Source organism: Zalophus californianus, chromosome 7 (genome assembly GCF_009762305.2).
Source record: "Zalophus californianus isolate mZalCal1 chromosome 7, mZalCal1.pri.v2, whole genome shotgun sequence".
In the NCBI taxonomy this organism is placed as follows: domain Eukaryota; kingdom Metazoa; phylum Chordata; class Mammalia; order Carnivora; family Otariidae; genus Zalophus; species Zalophus californianus.
In genome coordinates, this window is record NC_045601.1 from 58,487,894 (window position 1) to 58,511,441 (window position 23,548).

Consider the following 23,548-nt stretch of genomic DNA (forward strand, 5'->3'; position numbering starts at 1 on the left):
TAAAGTGTAATGAAGCACTTTCTTTCCCATAGGAAAGTCTTCGACTCATATGCTTTGATGCCAACTAGCCTTCACATCTGCTGTTTCACCATTGATAGCTGTAACTTGGCATGCTAAACTAGTGTCTGATGAAGCAGCTTTACTCAAAGGCACCATTTTATTTCTTGCAATGGGAACATAGTAAAATGGTGTTGGTTTCCTGTAGGCCTTATGCAAATCCCTGTAATAAACATAGGATCAGGTCTCACATACAATAAATTGTGTGTTAGATGAGAATGGGGGAGGGAAACAATCTCCTTGAGTGAAAAGAACCCCCTTACTATGCCAATAAATTAAATACATTATAAATACTTATTTTAAATATTTATTTCAAGAGTAATATTAGATACTAATAAAAATACAATAATAATTTTAAAATGTCAACCTTAATTTATTAAATAAAATATTGCTACTTAACTTAATGTCAACATTAATCCATTACCCACAACCAATATCTTAAAACCATTAATGAAGAAAAACAATTATTTGGGAGTAAAAGAGAAATGGTACGGCTACAAAAATCTTTGCTGAGAGATTTCTTTTAGATTTCTAGAAAAGCTGTTTAACTGAAAATGAAGAAAACATCAACTTGGACAGATGAAATTTCAGTAACAGTATTAATCACTAACCTAAACTGACTGCCCAGATAGTGTTCAATCACATAAAGATTTCAGGTTTTGTTTTATTTATTTAAGCATGCAGAAAAATCAAAACAGTAAACCAGATTATATACAAACTTGAAATATGAAATAAAAAATTCACAATAAAGTTTCTATTGTTTCTACATAATCACTGAGTTATTACTTAATTGGTAACTTGCAAAGCAAGTTAGCAAGAACAGTTTTTGGCTTGGAAGCTCTAATATATCTGGTTTTCCATCACCCACATTAGAGCAGAATGCCATGTTTGAGGAGAACTTGGTTTCAGCTGAGATTTCAGAGGGATAATGAGGAATTCCAAAGTAACACACACAAAAAAAGATATCAATTAGAATTGTGTGATAATTTGTCCTCATCAGTTAATATAAGTGCATTTTTTTCCACAAGGAAAGAGTGGTAGTAGTTCACCAAATATTACAGAATAGTACACTAAGCTCAGGAAACAAAACTACATGAGCCCAAATCTCGAACTGTTGGATAGAATCCAACTCAATATAAAACTATAGAGTAAGGTACTTCATTTCTTCTTAATCTGGTCCCCATAATGTGAACACAAAAGTCACATGTACAATCCTTCCAAGACTTTAATATGCCTGCTCATGGGTCTTTAATTTCTCCTCCCTCCCCCATGGTAGAAGAACCTGTAAAAAAGGCTTACAAAGAAATGTATCCACTCCCTAGATCCCATATAATATATATTTTCTCAACTTTTACTCAGAGACACAAACAAAAGTCAGGTTTTACACCACCACCCCCGCGACACCATAATTCCCCGAGAAAGGAGAAAGTTCTAGTTGTTTTCATGCTGGTACATAGCAATTCTCATGCCCACCAACTGGAGACTTCCAAGAATGGTGTCAGAAATGAAGATGGAATTAGATTATTTACTCTCAGCAGATCTCTTTTGAAAAAAGGCTTTAAAAATAACCCACATAAATAATTTGAAAGAAGTAAGACTTTAATCAACATATTTATCATCATTTCACTCTTCTGTCTGATATTTTGTGAGATCTGGGTTTCAGAAAAGAAGAATGCCCAAATTAATATGAAAGAAGCAGAAGTAAATACAATTAGTTATTAACTATCAATGTCAATAATGAAGGGATTATTTATATTTCAAATTAATTTAACTCTTCCTGCACATTGGAATCACCAGAAGAGGTTATAAAAAACTCAGATGCCCATATTCCCACCTGAAGATATTTTTATTATTTAGCCTAGAGAGGGGTCTGGGCCTCAGTATTCTCTAAAAACCCCCAAATTGTAATGTTCTAATGTGCAGACAGGTTGAGACTACTGATTTTTAAACAAATGAATATTTTAAAGATTTTTTTAAACTTAGTGAATGATATACCCAAATAAGACAAAATAATGGCTCTATTCCTTGAAAAAGAAAAACTGATGTAAAAACCAGGGCTATCCTCTTGCTTATCAAAGTAATGTGATTGCCTATCACAGATAAGACCATATTCCCATGTGGCATCCATGCCATCCAGTCCCACGGGTTGCAGCAGACCTATATCTACCATTTTGATGGATAAAAGACTGGCCTGTAAGTTGAAGTAAAGCTTTAACTGGGGATCCTGATAAAATAGTATTACTGACTTTGCTGGGCTATGGTCTAGAATTTATGATGCATACATAGGGAGATACAGTCAATCAACAAATAAAAAATTTTAGTCACAAAATTTTGATGCCAATATACATATGCTCATATTAACACTCCATTTTTGAACGTTTTTAGGCACAGAGATGGTATCTCCCAGGTAAGACCCAAAGCTGAAATTTGAGATCTAAATTATTGAGGAGAAAAGAGCAGTGTCATTACTAAGCATAAATTGACCTGAAATAAATAAAAATGACTTGAAAGCAAAACTTTGTGGCAAGTTAGGCACAGCAACACTTACACAAGCAAGTAATGAAGAAAGAATACCTGAACTCAATGAGGTAGCATAATGAATTTCTAATTATTATATTGTCAAAGAATCCCTCCCAGATATGTGGTGGAAAATGATTAGAAAACATAATAGTAAATTGGGTACACAATGAAAGACATACTGAATTACTATCCATGTGCAGATAGTTATTGAACCCTTTCTTTGTGATGACCATACCTAACTCGGAATTTGCTACATTGAATATGAAAGACATTTAAAGAATAAGTTCTGGAGATCTAATGTACAGCTTTGTGATTATAGTCAGCAATACACTAGTATAAACTTTAAAGTCACTAAGAGACTAGATTTTAATTGTTCTCACTACAGAAAGGAAATGATAATTATGTGATGTGATGGAGGGGTTAGCTAACGCTACATAATCATACTGCAACATATAAATTTATCAAATCAACATGTACTCCTTAAACTTACACAAGTTGATGTCAATTATATCTCAATAAAAAAAATAAAGTGAATCAAAGCCATTTCAGATTCTTTCTCATCTTGGTAAGCTATTTTAGGTCAATTTTATGCATACACAAATGGACTTTCAAGATGTTTTACCACCAATATAGTAAGAAGAAACTAAACACTCATTTTGGAAAACCCTTTTTCAATGTGAAAAGTAATTTTAGATGTCATTTTGAAAATTCACTTCTCCAATGTGTAAATCACTTTATAGTAAATATATTATACTTTCACGACTAACCGCTGCTCTAAATAAAAACAAACAAAAATTATGTTTTGTAGAAATGAAGGCAAATATGAGAAATGTCCACTAAATGGTATATGTTTCTAAATCCATTTATTAAGTATAGGCAGTAAACTGCCAATTTTTTTTATATTCTATCTCTCAACTCAAAAATTACTTATGTTCTGTTGGCATTTAAGAAGCAAAAATCAGGGACTCCTGGGTGGCTCAGTCGGTTAAGAAGCAAAAATCACTCAGTCTTTAAAAAAATCATTACAGGCATGCCACACAAGCAATTCAGGCTTAAAAACCTATATTGTCACCCTAGCATAATCTAATTTTAGAAGACCATTGAACTGATAAGTTCAGAATAAGTAGCAGATTATAAAGAACATGTGATAGCTATATCTGCCCCAATGGCTTAAATCAAATGTTGTAGAAATTTAATATGATCAAACATTTGGGTCATGTGGGTGAGCCAAATGACTAATGCACTTAACTTCTGAGTAATGATGGTTATGCCATATCTTTGTCTATTACTTTTATTGTTGGTACTATGAGTCCCTTGGTTATTGCTTTCATAATTAATAAGTCACTTAACCTCTCCATGGCCCAGTTTCCTCATCTGTTAAATGAGCATAATGATAATTGCTCCCTACCTTCCTTAGGGGTTGCAGTAAAGATTAATGAGCTAGCATTTAGGATGTACTTTGAGTTCTCCTAAAGAGGGAGACTATGCACAAAGAAAAACAAAACAAAACCCTCTCTGTGGCTAAGTACCAAAGGATAAATCTTTGCCTCCAGGTGGATTAATCCACTTGCTTGCATTCCTAACACTATAACCTATAATTCCAAAAAACTGACATTTAACCCAAAGTTAAAAATGAAAATGCCATAGAGGGCTACATATTTTGAAAAAACATTTTTAATTCTCTACAGATTAGCAAACTTTTGAAGATAATCACACATTCTACCTAAAATCCTTTTTCATAGGTTTTCCATCAGTGAATGCAATACTCATTGTGCCAAGGGATTACTGTACAGAATTGGTAAAAGAAGTGAGTTGCTGGGGCCCCTGGGTGGCTCAGTTGTTAAGCGTCTGCCTTCTGCTCAGATCATGGTCCCAAGGTCCTGAGTTGAGCCCCACATCTGGCTCCCTGTTCCGTGGGAAGCCTACTTCTCCCTCGCCCACTCCCCCTGCTTGTGTTCCCCCTCTAGCTGTGTCTCTCTTTGTCAAATAAATAAATAAAATCTTAAAAAAAAAAAAGATGTGAGTTGCTGCCATAAAAAGAACAAATATGTAACACTGATTTAAGGTCATATAGTAGATTGCAGTGAAATTATTAGAAGAAAATGGGGAAATGGGGATCTATGAATATAGGGGGAAATAATATTTTTAAAGTGTGCCTTAGAGTAAGTTGGAAGATTGAAATGCACTAATAATCTTTTGGACTTGGCCAAAACATTTCTAGACAAAATGACAAAATATTCAAGGTATCAGCTAGTTACTTTTAGCTACATAGGATAAGGTAGTACTAGGAAGATATAGAATATTAACAATCATATGAAGAGCAAGGACGAGAAGAAGGTGGGGGAGAAATAATTTAAAAGAACTGAGCTGTTTGCAAACAGTACTTACAGGTGATACAGTAGAGTTAGAATTTGCATGGTTGGGTAATTTTAAGTGTTCCTAATCTTCAATGTCTCAAGCCAGTAAAAGTTCTCCAGATTGTTTCAACATGGCGCCAGTCCTTAATTATAGAACAAATTAAGCATGTCGCTCGAGCTGCTTCGTTAAGACCTCTGAGAAAGTTAAGGCAATGCCTTGTAGATTTTCTCCTCCAGGAAAAAGCTTTTATCCCATTGCAACAATTAGTCTAGAGAGAGGCACATTTTAAAAAGAACTGTGGGTGTGTTTTTTAGATTATAAGTGGACTCAACTGGACATATTTAAAGTCCGCGAAAGTTTAGCAGAAATGGTATTGGCAAAAGCACTGTCATCTTGGTGCAAAAGAATTTAATTTTAGAAGACCAATGAATTGGCAAACTCAGAATAAGTAGCAGATCATAAAGAACACATGATAGCTATATCTGCCACAATGGCTTAAAGCAAATGTTTTAGAAACTTAATATGATCAAACAGTTGAGGTCATGTGGGTGAGCGAAATGACTAATGTATTAGCTCTTCTGAGTAATGATGGTTATGCCATGATATCTTTGGCTATTACTTTTATTGTTGATACTACAAATCCCTTGGTTATTGCTTTCATAATTCTGTTTAAAATGTACTAAAGTCTCCGGACTTCCAAATTTCTAGAAATAGGACTGTACTAAAGTCTCTGGACTTCCAAGTTTCTAGAAATATAAGCTAAATAAAGGTTGATGTTACATGCCACTGAGTTTTTCGTTGTTTGTTAAGCAACATCATTGTGGCAGTCGGTAACTAACAAAGCCCAAACCACATGCAAAGCTTATGCAGGGAAATAGAGATCCAAAAGTGAATGATACAGATTCAATCCCTGCCCCCTGCTATGCTGTGTAGTGTAGAAACAGAGGAACTAAGCACACAGATTGGGTTGAAAATTTGATGAGAACTGAGGTAAAAAGTGCTCAGAGAATAGAAAGGAGGATCACCTTGCCAGAACTGGGTAGATTTGGGCACAGGAAGGATCAGAAAAATTTGTCTGGGATAAGTGAAGTATAAAATAGGATTTAAGGAATAAAGGGAATATAACCAATTAGGCTGATAGGAAGGGATAAGGATGAAAAAAAAATGCATAACAGGCATTGGAGAAGCAGATGCATCATGTACTTGTGGCACAACCTGGGGCTAAAAACACAACAGTTTGGCTATAGTTTCAAGTGTGAGAGCAAGTGGCTATGAAATAAGAAGTCAGTCCATAAGGTGTCTTAGAAACACACCGAGGAGCTAGGTTTATATCCTAAAGCAAAGGGGAGAGGGTAATTTTAGAGGACTTGAAGTCACTCTTGGTAGCACCGGTGAGAACAACAGGGACAAAATTGGGAAAACAAAGTTAAATGGTTCTACAAGACCCTGGTCAGAGATGACACTAGTCTTCTGAACCAAGACAGTAGTAAAGGAAATAGATTGTAGGAGATAGAATGGACAGGTGTAGGGAGGTGCCTGGAGATGTAGGAGATACGTCTAAGATTTAACACAATTCTTACCACATAAGAGATGATCAGTAAATATTTCTTGAATAAAAACTTGATATCTTACAAATAAACATCTATATGATGTAATTGAGAACATAAGATGCATGGCAACACTAGCTAAAGTAGGACATCTTGATCATTGGGTTAAAAAAAAAGTTAAAATTAAGGAAAACATTTTCAAATTAAATATTTTTATAGTTCCCTTTACCTATGATTTGCAATAAATTCCCCCAAAGAATTGCTACATGCACCTCAATATACCATTTCAAAATACACAGTCTAGAAAAGAGCTTTCACAGTTTCTTTTTATTTTACTTACCAAATTACATCTTCTTCATGACAACAATAATCAGAAAACTGAAGCAATTTCAATTAGATAAACATGATGTGATCTCTTTTTAAATCTATTTTGAAATGATTTATCCTACTGTGGGTCATAGAAACGTAATTGACTTGACAATGTTTAAAATCATCCTAAATTCTGAATATTTTTAATGAGCCATGTATTCTAGTAATGCTAACATATAACACCTGTCAGGCTTTAACTGGATGGTTAGCATATCATGTAGAACTTTCATTTAATATTCAAAAAAATACTGTGAGAATGGTCCTATTCGTCATTCCAATTTAGAGATGAGGAGTCAGAGGTTTACAAGGAACAGTATCTTATCAAAACAGAGCCAATAGGTTGTGGAGCCAGGAATTAAGTCCAGTTTTTCTGATTCACTGTTTTTTTCATTGGTAACAAATCTTCTAAATTGTAGCCTCTATGTTTTTAGAAGTATTAAGTGATTTACATTAGATATTTGACACTATTTTAATGTTCTTTTAATATGTGGCAGAACTTTTTTTAATAACCACAAAAGAGAACACACATCTTCTTTGATACCACATTTTTTAGAAGGACAGACTGTGCTAGTACATGCAACAAGCCAGAGATTTCGGGTAGACCAAACCCAGAGAGAGAATCTTTAGAAATTGGAAAACCTGAGTCATGGGTTGCATAGAAATATAGGTGATTCAGCATCATTCTGTAAAACATATAAGTCACTTTGAAAAATCCAGGGATTCTCAAAAGAAACCATCACACCTACAGGCTCTAGCTGAGTTATTTTTGAACATGCAATCTATATGTTCATTCTTTTAACCTTTATACTTCAGGGAGAAAAGAATGTGCTTGTTGCTTGGTAATATTCTGTATAGCGTTCGGCCCTGGGTTGAGATTTCAGTTCTACTACACCCAAGTTCCCAGATTTCAAGAAGGAAGTTTTGGCAACTCCTTTATTGTTTTTCAATAAAATTCCTAGGCCTTCAGTTATTTTATCATTTAAATATGATTAAGAACCTATTGTTTATGTCATATAGTTTTCTATTGTTTACATGGAATAACACTGAAGAACCACCAGTCTGCTCAATTTTGAGTTATTTTACCAGTCATGGCTTTACATTTATCCTTGGGAAGAATGTATGTGGAGTGTAATGGATATAAAAGAAAAGAAGAAAGAACTCTTCTGGAAGACAATATACATGTAAGCTCAATAAACAAAGTCAAGCATGTTCTTTGGAAAAATAATTATTTAACGTTATAGAATGGCCTAATTCAGCTTTTGCAAGACTGAGGACTTACCCCTTTAAGACCAGGCATCTTGAGCCAGCTCTTCTTGCTTGTAGTAACAAAACTATACCATTCTTTAAAATAATTTTCTGGAACTGAGCATTCCAGAACAATTAACTAACAGCAGGGTCTTGTTAAATTTGTAAAAACAAGATGGAAATTCCTTTAGAAATCAATGCCTTAAGGGTGCTTCCTAGAGTGTTTGTATGCATTGCTGTTAATTAAGAAATAAAAGAATGGTATCAAATGTAAATAGAATACACACACTACTTCCTGGTTCGTTGCAGAGTTGCGAAATGAGCATGCAATTACTTCAATTCCAGATTGCTAGGGAATATTTTTTTTTAATTTTATACCCATGTCTGGTATAAGTGTATAGTTTAACAAGCTAAAATACGAGGTTGAAATTAGTATCATTTAGGGGTATACTAAAATAACTAAAGAAAAATCAACAACTAATGATTCTTTTAAAATCTTTTTTTTTCTAATTTTAACAGTAAGAATTCAGTATGTGATCAAGTTATCAACACAAGATAATTGTCAACTTAGTGATTATCACTGTGTGGTTTTTATTGTGACTAGTGTAGATTCCAGAAGGCCTTAATTCTACAGAAAGAAAGTCTGTGCTGTTGGAAACAGAAAATTGTTCTATGTCAATTTTTTCTTGGTGCTAGAGGTAACCTGGCATGTGAGAGCAAAAACAAGAGATGAAAGAGGGAGAAGAAAAGTCAGTAACAAGGAGAAGTGAAAGTAGGGAAAAATGACACTAACAGTGCAGAGTGATTGAGCTAAAAAAAATTGAAATTAAAAAAGAAGAGAAAATTGAAAAGACTGAAAAGACAAAAAAGGGAGAAAATAAGCCTAAAGATAAGAAAAAAATAATTTTTTTCAAATTGATTTTCCAGAGATAAACCTTGCTCATAGTATAAAAGAGCTTCAAAACTTAAAATATTTGAGTCTTCTGGAAAATAATAATGAAATGAAAACTCTGCTGTATTTTTGAAACAGAAATACTCAACTTCTGGTATCAAATCACTTGCTTTAGGCACTCTGTGTTATTTTACAAACTCTTCTTCAAAAGTCTCAGATACTGTAATAATTTTAATGCATCATATATTCACTCCCTACAAAATTATTGACACTGACAATGTGCATTTAGCATTTTCAACAGCTGATTTCTTTTTGAAAACAAAAAAGTTATACAAGAAAATCTATCTCTATTATTTCTGAATATCCAATCAGGGAAAAATTGATCAATTACAACTAATATAGTCAAATAGCACTATACTGATCATAGTACTTTGCTCATATTTGGTTATACAATAAATGTGATTAAATAATAATGATTTTCCAGTTAAGTGTAAAATACACATTCAAGTTTTCATCTAGCCATATGACAAATTCACTTTGAAAATAATTAAATGTTAAGAATTACATAGATTTGATTAAATACTCAATCTATCTCATTCTTTGGATATTCAGTGTCCTCCTGAAAAATAAGAGCTGATTTAGTTTTGTAAGAATTCGTACAATGAAAACCCCATAATTATTTGGCAAAGTTGCTGTTTTAAGTCACATAAAACCCAGTTCCATGATTGTTGATTTAGTCCTCCATGTGTCCAACTAAACTATAATCTCCTTGAAAGTGAGAAATAGATGTTATTTGCTCTAGAATACCAACGTGTAGTGTAATTTTTGGTACTCAATAGGTACTTGATGAAAGAATTTATTTTATAGCTTGAGTCAATTATTTTAAAAAACTCTACCACTTCTGCATACTTAAATTGCCAATTCCATTTGTCTGAACAGTGAAAGAATATATCCGATGCTTAAAATTTTTGCCCACCCTACAAAGAATTTAAAAAGACTTGGTAAAATGTAAAAGGACTTATGAAGTGAGACTGGCTTCCTAAAGTGAAATCTCCCCATTTAAACTACTTTGGCCCAGTGAGATCAGCTGGAGTAAGAAGAAAGGAATAACAAAGAGGAGGGAAAGGCACTCTATATGCCTGGAATTTGGTCCAAGCACTCTTTCCATTTAAGTGTCCCACAGGGCTGTCCCTCCGGAAACCATTGATTGTTCAGTGGCATAACCCATTTTCAGACTCTGTGCCTTACAGAATATTAGGCAGATGAATATATGGGATAAAAAACATTGTTTCTACTTGTTTCTATCATTTATTTTCCTTCTTTTCCGCAGGCTTCTGGACAAGTAAAACTTGTCTGACCTTAAAAGGAAGAAATGTATATATGAGAAATATTCTTGCATGTAATCATTCTATTCTTCTGGAATAGCTAAGCCTTGTGGAGTCTGAATCTACTACTATTTAATATACATATATTAGTAAATATATGAACATATAACCAAAACACTATATTAATACACTCATTATATTAATTATATGTTAATACATTATGTATTTATATACACTAATATATATTCATTTATTTATATATATTTACAGTCAAAGATAAAACCTTATTGAGGAAAAAAGTACATTACCTGTGGGTAGATTTTCCTTCGAACAAAAAGGGAATCCTTGTAAAGCAAAAACTCCTTGACATTTGCAAGTACTGCAATGTTTTGCCTTGATCACCATATATTTAGTTCTATACCTCTCTATCCCCTGAGGTATACATTATTGATTATTCTGCAAAAATAACAGTGTTGCTACACACTTACATTCATCAAGAGAGAAAGGTTTATTTTCACTCTGTCATTTTAATATGTAAATTGTAGATAACCAGAAGGACTTACCTTGAAGAAAGTCATGGTTGCACCGTCCTCCACCGCACCGTACTCTATCTTGGTTTGTTTAGCTAAATCATCAGCAGAGTCAATAGGGGATTCCATGCGTTCCACTGTCAGAAAGGCGGCTAAGTTAGCAGTGTACGAAGAAATGATGATAAGTGTGAAAAACCACCAAATGCCTCCCACTATCCTGGTGGAGAGCGCTTTGGGCATGAGCTCAGAACCTAACAGAGATTGGGGGGGGGGAGGTGAAACGAATACAGAGAATTCAATCAGCAGTCAGATACTTTTTGTCACAGTGGCAGAATGGAATCACTGTGTTGTAAAAGCTTAAATCATAGGTTCACATATTGCTTTAGTAAGCAAGCAACAACCATTGGGAGAGTGGAGGCTAATTTCAGATAATAAAACAGTCTCTTAAGACACTTTAAGTATAGTGGCAGGAGACTCAAGTTCTACCTGAGACAGTAGAAATTAATTAGTGATAACATTTATAAAAATAACATTAGAAGGGAGAAAAAAATCTCCCTAGTTCATAAACTACTTGTATAATTTTTCATATTCTTGTTAGTTACTTCAGTTTTAGAAGAAATGATTTAACATATGTTCAAATCCATTTCTTAACAAACTTTATGTAAAGTTTCATTTTTCATGTGCGTGAAAGCTCATAAATTTTGTCTATCTTGCCATTTTAAAAAGTTATGTTTTACAAAAATACATTTCAATTACCTACATTCCTTGAGATACGGGGGGTTTTAGTCCAGGTTTGTTTTAAAATAAGGTAGTAAATTATTTCCTTTTGTATAAACAAATGTCTCCCATCACTATAGTTAGCCTCAATGAGAAGAATCAGAATAAGAATAAAGAGTTAAATTGTCACAAATTTATTTTTACATATATATGAATATTTCATAAATATATTACAAACATGGCTGGAGTTGCCTGCTCATGGTATTAGTAAGAGAATGGGATCCAACAATTCTATTTTACTTTTGATTATTATTAATTTTAATTAATTTAGAATATAAAATAAAATCCTAACAATTTTAAAATCAAGTCTTACAGTTTTAGCACATTGTTTACATTAAACACACTATTTACAGTCTTAATGTTAAAATGAATACATATCAGCATGTGTGATTTTTTTATAAGAGAAGTATACTAAATTTATGGATTTATGTAATATATTACTATACAATTTTAATCATTTTGAATCTATAATCAAGGAAGCATTGGCTACAAATTACTTAATTTTGAAAGGGTTTGAGTAAAATGGAATGAAGCAAAGATGGACTGCATTTACTGATTTGTTTTATAGTCATGTCTTTAACATAATCACTGATGCAATAACATAACACATCTTTAGATGGAAAGAAAACTACAACCACTCATTCATGTTAACATTGAAGAGAAGTGGTATCAGAACTGAAATATATCAAAACAGCCCACCTTACACTGCAGTTCATCTTACTCTTGTAATTTCAAACAAACAAAATTTTAAAAAGCAGACAGACTTGGACATGACAGCCAACTCCAGCTCCAGACTCTGCCTACCACTCTGTGAGGAAAATAAAACAAAAAAACAAAACAAAACAGAAAAGTACCTTTCTGATGTAGTTGCTCCTAGGCCCTGTCAGACACACACTCGAACACTGTAATACTAAAATACTCCCAAGATGGTCAGCAGCAGCTTTGGCTGCCCGTTCTACTTTTTTTTTTTTTTTTTTTTTTTTAAACAACACCACCGATAAAGTCAAACAAGACTGGGAAAGAAAAGAACAGTGGAGACATTCGACAAAAATGGCCCAATTACCACAAGTTCATATCTTACCCAAGGACTTAAAGCGAGTACCTCCTAGGCTTGTGAATCAGAGCCTGGTTAGGGGCTGACTGTCATGTACTCAAGGTAACGTCATGTCCAGCACTATATCCCACTAATTCCTGGGGAGCTGGGCATCAGCCAGTTTAGTATGGGTTCCTCTTTCATGTATCCACCAGCAGTGAAGTAGTTATGTGGCAAAGCAAATGTATATTTGAATTTTTCATTCCTTGGATCACTTGTCATCAATTTCAGAGATATCAAATATTGTCTTATTTCTAACTGATAGATTGTATAGATATCAAGGTAATCTTATCAGTATACAAATCTCAAAAACCTCCAAATATTTTAGAAAATATAAGTGAAAAAAAAGAATTTTGTTTTTCAAAGTAGTAGCAAACATAATTTTGAAAAATCTTAGTCATGTTTGGGTCTTATTATCAGGATAATTTACTCCAGACTGTTAAAGTTAGTTATCAGCACATGACTAGCAGTTTGCCTGGGTGAACCGTATTACCCAATACTGTTTGCAAGAGATGTCTGTCTCCTATGACAGGCTTTTATTCACTTCTAATATTTCATAAGAACTCCAGTATTGTCTTCCAAGTGTTGAGTAAGCCTAAGGAAAAAAAAACATTGGACCCAAAATGTAGGAAAGGGAAAATATAACTATTGACTATTCATTTTATTTAGAAATAGATGCCACAAACTTAGATTAGTTCAAGTAAGAGTTCTCTGAATTCTCAAGTTTTAGGTTTAAATATCTATAAAGCTATATATATGGATGCTTATATTTTTATTTTTTTATTTTTTTAAAGATTTATCTATTTATTTGAGAAAGAGAGAGCGTGCACAGGTGCACGAGTTGGGGAAGGGGCAGAAGGAGAGGGAGAGAAGAAGACTCCCCACTGAGCGCAGAACCCATGCAGGGCTGGATCTCACCATCCTGAGATCATGACCTGAGTGGATATCAAGAGTCAGATGCCTAACTGACTGAGCTACCCAGGTGCCCTGGATTCTCATATTTTTTAAAAGAAAAAAATTATTTCAAATTAATAGGCCTTGCATGCAACATGTATTTGTTAAATTAATTTTTTGATATGTAGTGATTTTTTCTCACCTTAGGAAAAATTTATAGAGCAACAGTAATGAATTAATAGATTTATGCATAAGGTTAAACATGCAAGAACAAAGTACCTTTTTATAAACAGCCTTTTATAATTTAACCATAAATTTTCACTTCTTCAGATCTGTAATGCAATTACCAAAATAATTTCTTCAAAGTGGATAATAAGTACACAACTAAAACTTAAGGGAAACTCTGATAATAGGTGTGGTAACTCTCATGAAGGAGTACATTTTTCTCCCTAATCCAGTCATTGTCACTTGTTCAAATTTGGGGCATTTTGCTTTATTTGCTAATTCTAAAACTTAAAAACATTACATTTTTAAAGCATAAAATATTCTTAGACCCTGGCTAACACAATCTTTTGAGTAGTAGGTCTGAAATATCACTTTATTGAACTTTATCTAAATATTAAAAGATTAATTAAGAAAACGTAGCAGCAAAAATAAAAATAAATTCCACTTGGGAGAACCGAGACTAAAATAAGGAATTCATAGTTATATATAAACCCTTAAGACATATTACATGTATTATGTCATTTTCTAAGAAGTATAGCCTTTTACTTTTAACATTAATATTATAAATTTTAAATAATTATGAAAGTATTTTTGCATGCACATCTGAGCATGCATTATTTTATATTCTTATATGCTATCAGATGCAGCTAATATTTTACTTGTAAAGGCAATTAAATGGTTAAATATTTTAATTTTGTAAATTTATACACAGTAGATTTATTAGTCATGCAACACAAATGCATCTAATCATCAAGAATTGATATAAAATAATTTTTTACATCAAAATGAGTCAGGAAACAGGAGCATTACACTGTATTCCTGTCTCAAGGAGATGTAATCTTAGTAGGACTTTAAATGCAGCTACTAGCTAATGGATCAGGTTAGCTTGGTTAACTATGAAATAATGTACCTACTGTGGGTTAAGGAAAAAAAATTAGATGAGTATACTGTATGTGCATTTGCAAAAGCTAGTTATTTTCTCAGAATCTCTCCTGGATGGGATTTGAGAAGGCCTAAATGCATTAGTTAGATGGAGAAGCTGGATTATGGTTACATGCACAGAGGCACCCATGCAAGCGACTTGAGCTGTCACCCCCAGCAAAGAGTGGGACATGGTGCCCAAGGGAAATAGCAGGCTGAATCGTATACCTTGCTGCATGAGAGCTCCAACTCCAAACCAGAAACTATTTAGCAAGGTAAAATTATTTTCCACCACGTCTGAGTCAGGATTGCAAGGGTGTGGATTATACCACTCATAGGGACTAAACCTGTGGTAATTGACAGAAGAAAAGAATATATTTAAATGGCAGTGAGAAGAAATTCTATCCAGCATTATCGCTGCAAAAGAAACAGAAAGACAGGTAAGATTAAGTAGAAACCAGAAATAAGCATTTCATATGCATGACAATTTCATATGCACGACAGCAAGTGTGAGGTTTTAAAGATCCCTGTCCTAAAATGATAAATTGCATTTCTTTACTACAGACTACTTGTGAGAGGAATATCTGTATATCAGTAAACCAGGATTATCCTTTAAGACTCGGGTTTTTTCAAGTACAGAATAAAAATAAAAAGTCTAAAAAATCATTAAGGAAGAAAACAAACTTAGTTACGAAATAAACATTTTTAAAACTGCGGAAAAATTGTTTAAGACAGAAGAAACAATATAAAATCAGCTTAAGATTTTTTTATGATATGATAGAAACTACCAAAGTGACAGAGTTTAAAATAATCAGTGAATAATTATATATCTAAGAAAATAGTACTATGAATTTACATCTTTCTGTGTTAACAAACTCAGCTCCAAATAGAAAACCAAATCAGAGTGAACTGCATTCTAATACATGCCTCTGACATAATTATAGGTTTCACAGGGTATGGAAATATTCATGATATCAAAGCAGTGTTAGAAGCAGGAATACATTTTGAGGCTGATTGGTTTCCACTTATTACTTGGTTTCAAGTCTATTAATTCATTTGAATCATTGTTTCAAGACAAAGAAAATCAAATCTAATTTTTGAGGCTAGTTCTAGATGGTTTTAGAAATATTGGTAACATCTCTCAAATAATTCAAACTGAGGAACTGCTAACTTGTTCACATAAAGTAATTTATTCTAATTATAATCCAGATATAATTTATTAATTAATGGTACTATCCAAAAATATCCCCACCATAATTAAAAATACTTAGTCTAATTACTAAAATAACAAAACATTTTCCCTAATATCTCAAATTTTAAAGCCACTCTTTTATAAACCAAATTAACGTGCATACCCTTTATGAAAGCATTAAAAAAATCTTACATACAATCAAACTTATCTGAATAATGTATCTGTCACTTCAGAGAGCCCACTTTTTTCACAATAATCTTTGACATATTAAAATTCAGAGGATCAAACAAACCATTTTCATCTTTCTAATGCAATTTTAGAACACCCCTGTTTTAAGAGCCGACCCTTGACAAACAAAGAAATGTTTTGTTTGGTTCTCTAAGTTAAACTGACACACTGAACAGAAAGTTTGATTGGATAGTAATTAAACATTCTGATCTGATTTGTTGTGTCTGACACAACAGGAGAGCTAGCTTTGGTTGTAGACATTTTATTTTTATTTAAATTCCCTTATTACTTTTACCCTAGTGAAAATAATTATATACATCTTTAAAAGTATTTCCAAGTATCAGAATGTTAGCCATCAATCTTCACACAACAATATCTTCTTTCAAATATTACCCATTTTAATTAACTATCGAAAGAATGCACTGCTCATCAGAGACAACGTGATCTTGCCCTATCACCCAATTTGCCCTTGACAAATTGTATAACCTCCCTGTACTGTTTCCTTATCTGAAAAAGAAAGACAGTGGTAAGACCTAACTTTTCTAGGTGTTGTAAGGACTGCATAAGTTAATAGTGCTGGCAGACGGCAATCATTCAATAATTTGACACAATGGTATTATTGAATATTGTTAAATGTTGTGACTTCGCCTGTAGTTATATACTCATACTCCTATTTTTATTTCTTAATAATCAAACCATTCTGTCCCTACTCCTGAAAGTGTATTAGCATACACACAGAGCTGGTCTGTAAAGGTGGGTTTAGTGTTCTCACATGGCAGAGCATAGAAACAGAGTGAGATCACATAACTTGACTGATTGACATACCTAGTGTTCACATAGAATTCCATGAGCCACTGAGTTTTATATAGGTGCTTCAAGGGATTCCATGAAAGGATGGATGAGCAATGGGGTGGTAGGGTTTAGAGAAGTGGAAATAAAAATATGCAACATTCTGTCCTCCCATCCCAAATTTATATATACATTTTTTTAATTCTGAGAAGGAAAGAAGGAAGGAAGGTGGGAAGGAAGGGAAGAGGAAAAGAAGAAATGAGAAAATAAAAGGAGTTATGGAGGAGGAATCCAGAAATGATGGCACTGAATTCAACGGACTAATATCTACTTCAGTGAGGGAGTCTCATGTAGTTTATTTGAAAGAGAGGGAAAAATGTATGGTAAAACTAATAATTAAATTTGAATTATGTGCACTTGTCACATCCTCTACTTCCTTCCTCTGCTTTTTCCCTTAGGATGGACAAAGTCTCCAGAAGATGCAAATCTCGCCAAGAAAAACACTGTCTAACTTGAATCTACAATTTTCTCCTCATGGTGACCCCCAGGAAGCTTTTCCTCAGTCTCCATTTGATTTGTTAGCATATACTAAGGGTGGATCCTAATGTAAATCACTCCTTTCCTCCTTAAACCCCTACTCCCAAACAACACCCTCACCCCGAAATGCACACACACACACACACACACACACACTCACTCCCTTACTCCCTCACTGGCCTTGCACTGCTTAGAGTGTGGTCAGCTTTATCTCCTTCACATTTAAGTAACAAAGCTCTTGATTCTAGTTTCATTCTCTATTATTTTCTAAATTAAATTACCTCTCACCTCTAAGAGTAATTGCCATGCTCAACTCTATCCTATTTTCAACAGGTCTTGTTTCAGTATCTGTCACTACCTTCCAACTCCTTCAGATTCAATTTTAAAAATTCTATTGGCCCCCGTAATATTTTTTCTGTTCATAAAATATATCTCAGCCCCCTTAAGTCTATATATTTAATCCTAGTCACTCTCTTGACCTGATGTGAATTCCCAATAGGCTGACAGTAGACTTTTCAAAATTAATGTGCCCAATGTGAACGTGCAGTCTTTCTCCTAATCCTGCCCCCTTGCTGTCTTTTCCATCTCTGTCGAAAAGCGTCACCTGGAAGCATCCCTCAGTTAACAACTGCGGTGGTCCTGTCGATAGCCCTTAGCTCACTCAGCCTTCACACTTTCTGAGTCAACTTCAGTTCTTTACATTCCTTTGCCCCACAACCCTGACCTCCAAACATTTGTCAAATTATATCAGTCTGCATCCAGAACGTCCCTTTCATTTCTTGCCTCCCTTTCCCCGTGCATTTCCACTGGCATTAAGGTTAGTTCAGATCCTCATATCCTAAGGCAGTTGTCTCCTAACTGGTCTTCCCACATACTGCTTCCCAGTTACTTTTCATGTAGAATAATTCCCATAATGCCACATCTCTATCAAAAACAAATCTTCAATCATGCCCAGTCTATATACAAAATATCTACACTTTTAAGCATGGAATTCAAGATCCTCTACACCATGCTCCAAAATACCACTCCATGATTATGTTCCATTACTTTTTCTCCTAACCCTTGGGCTACTGGTCACTTTACACACACACACAAAAAAAAGTCCTATATTGATTTTTAACCATTTCTTTGCTCATATTATCCTTCAGCCTATAATTCCCTAGTCTCCACTCCATAGATATTTAAATCCTATACCCACCCTTCAATTCCAAAACAGGACCACCATCTAGTTGTAGTTTTCCTGATTCTTTCATGGAGGCCATCTAAGGTAGAGACTGGCGACTATCCCTAGGATTCACTGCCCTGCCCTAGTGTTAGCAGGACTATTGCTGTCCAGCTAATAAAACTATACCTCTTATTTTCCCTTGAATGCAACTAAATTTGAGCCACTTGTATTTGAGCAGAAGTAGTGTGTACAACTTCTCAAAATTCTCCATAAGGATATTTGCCCTGGACTTTCTTTTCCCTCTGCATCTTTGAGGAGATGGTGATGACTAGAGATGTATTAGAAGCCCTATGTTGAGAAAGACAGAGCTGTTCCACCAGCCTTGAACTGTACTCCTCTGGACTGTGAAGTAAGAGAGAGAGACATGTTTTCTGATGCCAAGCACTGGGTTTTTTCTTTTGTTTTGTGGCTATCTTTGTTAAAGAAGCTTAACCAGTATTTGAATGACTTAGGTTACTCTTTCTTTCTTCATGTCTATAGCACTAAGAGCTTCAAGTCATATGTATTGTAACCCGGCTTCTTCACTACAAATTAGTGCATGTATATCTCCCTTCTTCTATTAGATTGTAAATGAATACATCCAAATACAGTTTCTGATTTATCTCGTGTCTCTTACAATATCTAGCACAAGATTTTAAACCTAGTTGGCACATAAAGCATTTTCAATTATTCTGATGCTCCTTCTACTTCTCCTCTCTTTCTTTTTCATTTTCTGGCCATACATATAAAATGATAATCCTATTTTTCCACACCTAATTCCTCCTTAACCCTGAGCTTCCATCCATGTAAAAATATTGTTTTTGAACCCACTGTATTTTTTAAATGTCATCTTTTAGTTATTTTGCAGGTTCTAATAAAATTATTATTAAACACCAGCCCTATGATACCCTCCTTTTAATTTCTGTGACATGCATTCCTGCTTCTCTACCCTATGCCCCACTAACGGGAGATCCCTTTTGGCTAAGTCTTGACTCTCAGATCTTTCCTCCATTTCTGATGACCTAACACACTCATGGCTTTAGCCTCTGTGCTGATAATTTCAAAACCCTCTCAATTTATAGCCATCAATTCTCACTCAAAGTATTTCCATCCATTTTTGTATATTCCTACTTAGGCAGCTCATCATTACCTCATTCTTCAAAGGCTTTAATATTGAACCCAACAATTTCTCCCATACAAGTTCTCCTTCCCAATGTCTCCATTTCTAAAATAACATGGCACTTCTCTGAGTTTTGGGGGCTTAAAGTTTATCTTTCTTTTAACCTCCTTCCTTAAATACAAACAAATATGTGTAAGCCATATCAACTTTTGTTTGATGATGCTTCTTTGCTTTGTCCCATCAACTTCCAGTGCATTTTCATCTCAGTTCCGAATCACAGGTTTTCAAAAATCAATTCCTACTTCGTTCACCTTTTTTCCATTTTGTCTTGCAAACTATCTTCATATTTAGGTTTGCTCCATGCAGCTTCCCTTCTCTAGAACCAGTCGATTTCTTTTAGCTATTGAACTGGTTTAACATTCTATGCTTCTGGATTTCCAGAATGTATACGATATGACTCAATATTTTTAACCTTTTCAAGAATGTTATGTAGACTGGCCAATTGTTTCATTATGTCTTGCTTATGCTGTTTCTAAGTGAGAAGTCATCTTCTCTTCAGTTGTTTCACCCAGCTAGCTACTATCCTACACTTTTCTAAAACTCCATAGCGGCGGGGGGGGATGGGGTAACTGGGTGGTGGGCATGAAGGAGGGCACGTGATGGAATGAGCACTGGCTGTTGTATGCAACTGATGAATCACTGAACTCTACCTCTGAAACTAATAATACACTATATTGTTAATTAATTTGAACTTAAAATTAAAAAAAGGAAAGCCCCTCAAAAAATAACAACAAAAAAACTCCATAGTGTTTACTTTTTCCCCAAAGCTTGCATGTTTCAAATCTCTATATATGATCTACTACTTTGGGCTCTACAATTGATATTTTATGTACCGATTTTATATTCCCACAGTTTTATGAGGTCCTTGAGAGATGGAATTTTTATTATCATTATTATTATCATTATTAATATATTTGTATTACTTCAGTTGCCTGAAAATGGCATAATAAAATGCCTATAGATTTGGGGACTAGAGGACTTAAGCTTTAGCAACATGTATATTTTGTACTTGGTGACAGATTGCTAATCTAATTCTGGAATTTTTTTGTCACTTTCCACTTCAGCCATGCTTAATTGTTTGTATTACTTAAATGAGCTTAGAGTTTGTCAGCATAGTGATCAGGCCAGGTTAGTGCTAATATAGGTTAGCATGGAGCCCCAGTATGTTGAGCATTTACTTGAGGAGCAGAGTATTAGTAGTGGGTGTTATAACTAACTTCAGCATAAAAGCACATAGCTGTAAATACAAGAGTATTTCTAGAAATTGGATCTAAATGGACTGAGAGTCACAAGGGTAACTCTACTTCTGGAAGATGAAGGTGCTGTTAGTTTAATTCAGGAATGCCCTGAAGAGAAATAATTATAAGAGCTATCATACTTGGGTAGCAAAAGTAGATTAAAATCCAGAAAGAGAAAGGATAAAGTATACATATTCTGCTAAAATTATGCCATTTTGATGGCATCACTTGTGGGAGCAGACATAAAGTGGGGACTTCTCAAGCCTTTAAAAACCAGGGTTGCCTTTTACTAAAGGAAGATTTTAAAGCAAAGCATGAAAAAACCAGTTGAGGTACTCCAGGTAAGGCAAGCTTAAATAATTGCCTATTGAAAATGAGGCATACAATTAAAAATTACACTATTTCCTTATGTTTGTGTCATACTTGCTCGTTATAAAAACAAGTTCAGCTATATATGATCTTATTTTGAACTGCAATAAATAGACCAAGATAAGAGAAATATTATTATTATTATTAAAAACTGAGATTGAGTGAGATTCAGACGACTCAGGGATCTGCTCAAGTGCATAGAAAGCGGGAGCCAGGTGTTCAATGAAGGTGTCCTGCAAGCAAGTCCCTGCTCTCTTATTGCTACTCATTCTAGTCAGCGTTCAGTCTTTATCACCTGCCACAAAAAAAAAAAAAAAAAAAGAAAGAAAAGGGAATTTCTATGATCTAATTCAGTTCCCAGTGGTAGAAGAATCTTATTTCTAGTTTGCCTGCTCTCTGGTCAATGAGGAATTGCTTAATTCTTATGCAGAATAAAAAAGACTCTTTGTTTTTATCACTTTTGTTTTTAGCACACTTATACCATGCACTCCATAGAATTAAATTTTGAGCACTGAAAACACTCAAAAATTAAGATTTGGTCATGACTTGATGTCATTGGAGCACAAAGAAATATTCACAAATGTTCAACAAAAGATCATGTTTTGGTTAAAAATGTATTAACTGCCATCTGATTTCTATTCATAAATATTACAAAATTAATGTTATTTTTCTATTTACCACCATAACAAGACTAATAATATAAACTTTTAAATGTCAAAATTAAATAATATATGCATAGATATAAAATCCTTAAAGGATGTTCAAATTTATCTGAAGTCTGAAATATTTTCACACTATTATCTTTGCTCTATATTTTGCCATTGCCACTTCAATTCTAACTATTTTGTACATGGAATATAATATTGCTTCTCTTACACTGTCAGGAAAAGTTATCTCTTTGAATCCATGAAAAGAGCCTAAAAAGCAAGAGCCTCAGCTATTTTTGTGAACCATCACAGTAGCTTTGAGATGAAATAAATCAAGTTAAAGGAGTTTAACTCAACATATTGGGAAAAGAAAATAAAACCTTCTCAGGTAGAATGCTTATTTTTCAAAACTGTTCATTTTTAATTATCTTTGCTTTCAGAAAAGGAAATATCAAGAAGTAACCTTAAAATATTTTTATGTGCCTATTAAAAATAATAATCAAAGATAATGCCATATGACTTTGGAAAAAGCACCATGTCAAACATGGTGCTGTTCAGCTCTCTTCCTAACACCTGCGTAAGACCAGGGGTTCATGACGAGAAAGTTCTGTAAAAATGCCCTTGCCATTGCAAAGCTTAGTCTGTCCAGTTATCTCTGATGTTACTCTAAGTCTAAGAAATGCAGACATTTCTTCCAATACTTTTGCTTGATAGCAAACATAACAGTACTGTCTTCAGCAGCATGTTCTACCAATATATAAAACCTGACTCTGAGCAATTGCTTTATGGGCATGATCTATTTATATTCAGCAAGTATCATTTAGCTTTTAGTTTTTCTTCGTTTGATTGCTTTTTACTTTCTGAATCCATACTACCAAGCAGACCATTTCCAGTGCATAATTAATGCTAACAAGTATCTTTAGCCAGAAACTTCATATTGCGATCATTTCAAATAAAGTTTCTCTAATTTAAGTAACACTTTTTTTATCAGAAATTAGGATGATTGATATTCTGCGGCATTTGATATTCTATACTTTATGTTGCTAGTTATCAATAAAAAACATATATCCCAAAATAATTTCAGTTGTTCAGTAAGTTAAATTCACTTTCCTTAAAAAACAACTGTGTGTGCATCAGAATATGAGTCACACAAGCCCACATTGGAATTCTTTTAATTGAACATATATTAAGTACTTTGAGAACTTGTTTCTAAGAAAAAGACTTCCTTATAGTTAATTTTAGTTACCTTCCAAATCATTAATGAGCAGGATATTAGTTAAGGTTGTATTGTGTTTTCTATGCTCAAACATAAAAGGCTTCGTAATGTAAAAATAATGTGGTGAGGTTTTGAAGGTGGATGAAGTTAAACTGTGGTTAAGAAAGAAATGAAAGGAACAAAACATTTGGAAAA

At 33.9% G+C, this 23,548-nt stretch overlaps 1 protein-coding gene across 1 annotated transcript in view; it reads right to left on the reverse strand.

Annotated features, from left to right (window-relative positions):
• The window catches only part of GRIK2 (glutamate ionotropic receptor kainate type subunit 2), a 676,248-nt gene that overhangs the window by 119,762 nt on the left and 532,938 nt on the right, over window positions 1-23,548 (reverse strand). The window contains 2 exon segments of the mRNA XM_027602788.2: window positions 10,877-11,094; window positions 14,982-15,100. Coding sequence (XP_027458589.2) covers window positions 10,877-11,094; window positions 14,982-15,100 — 337 coding nt within the window.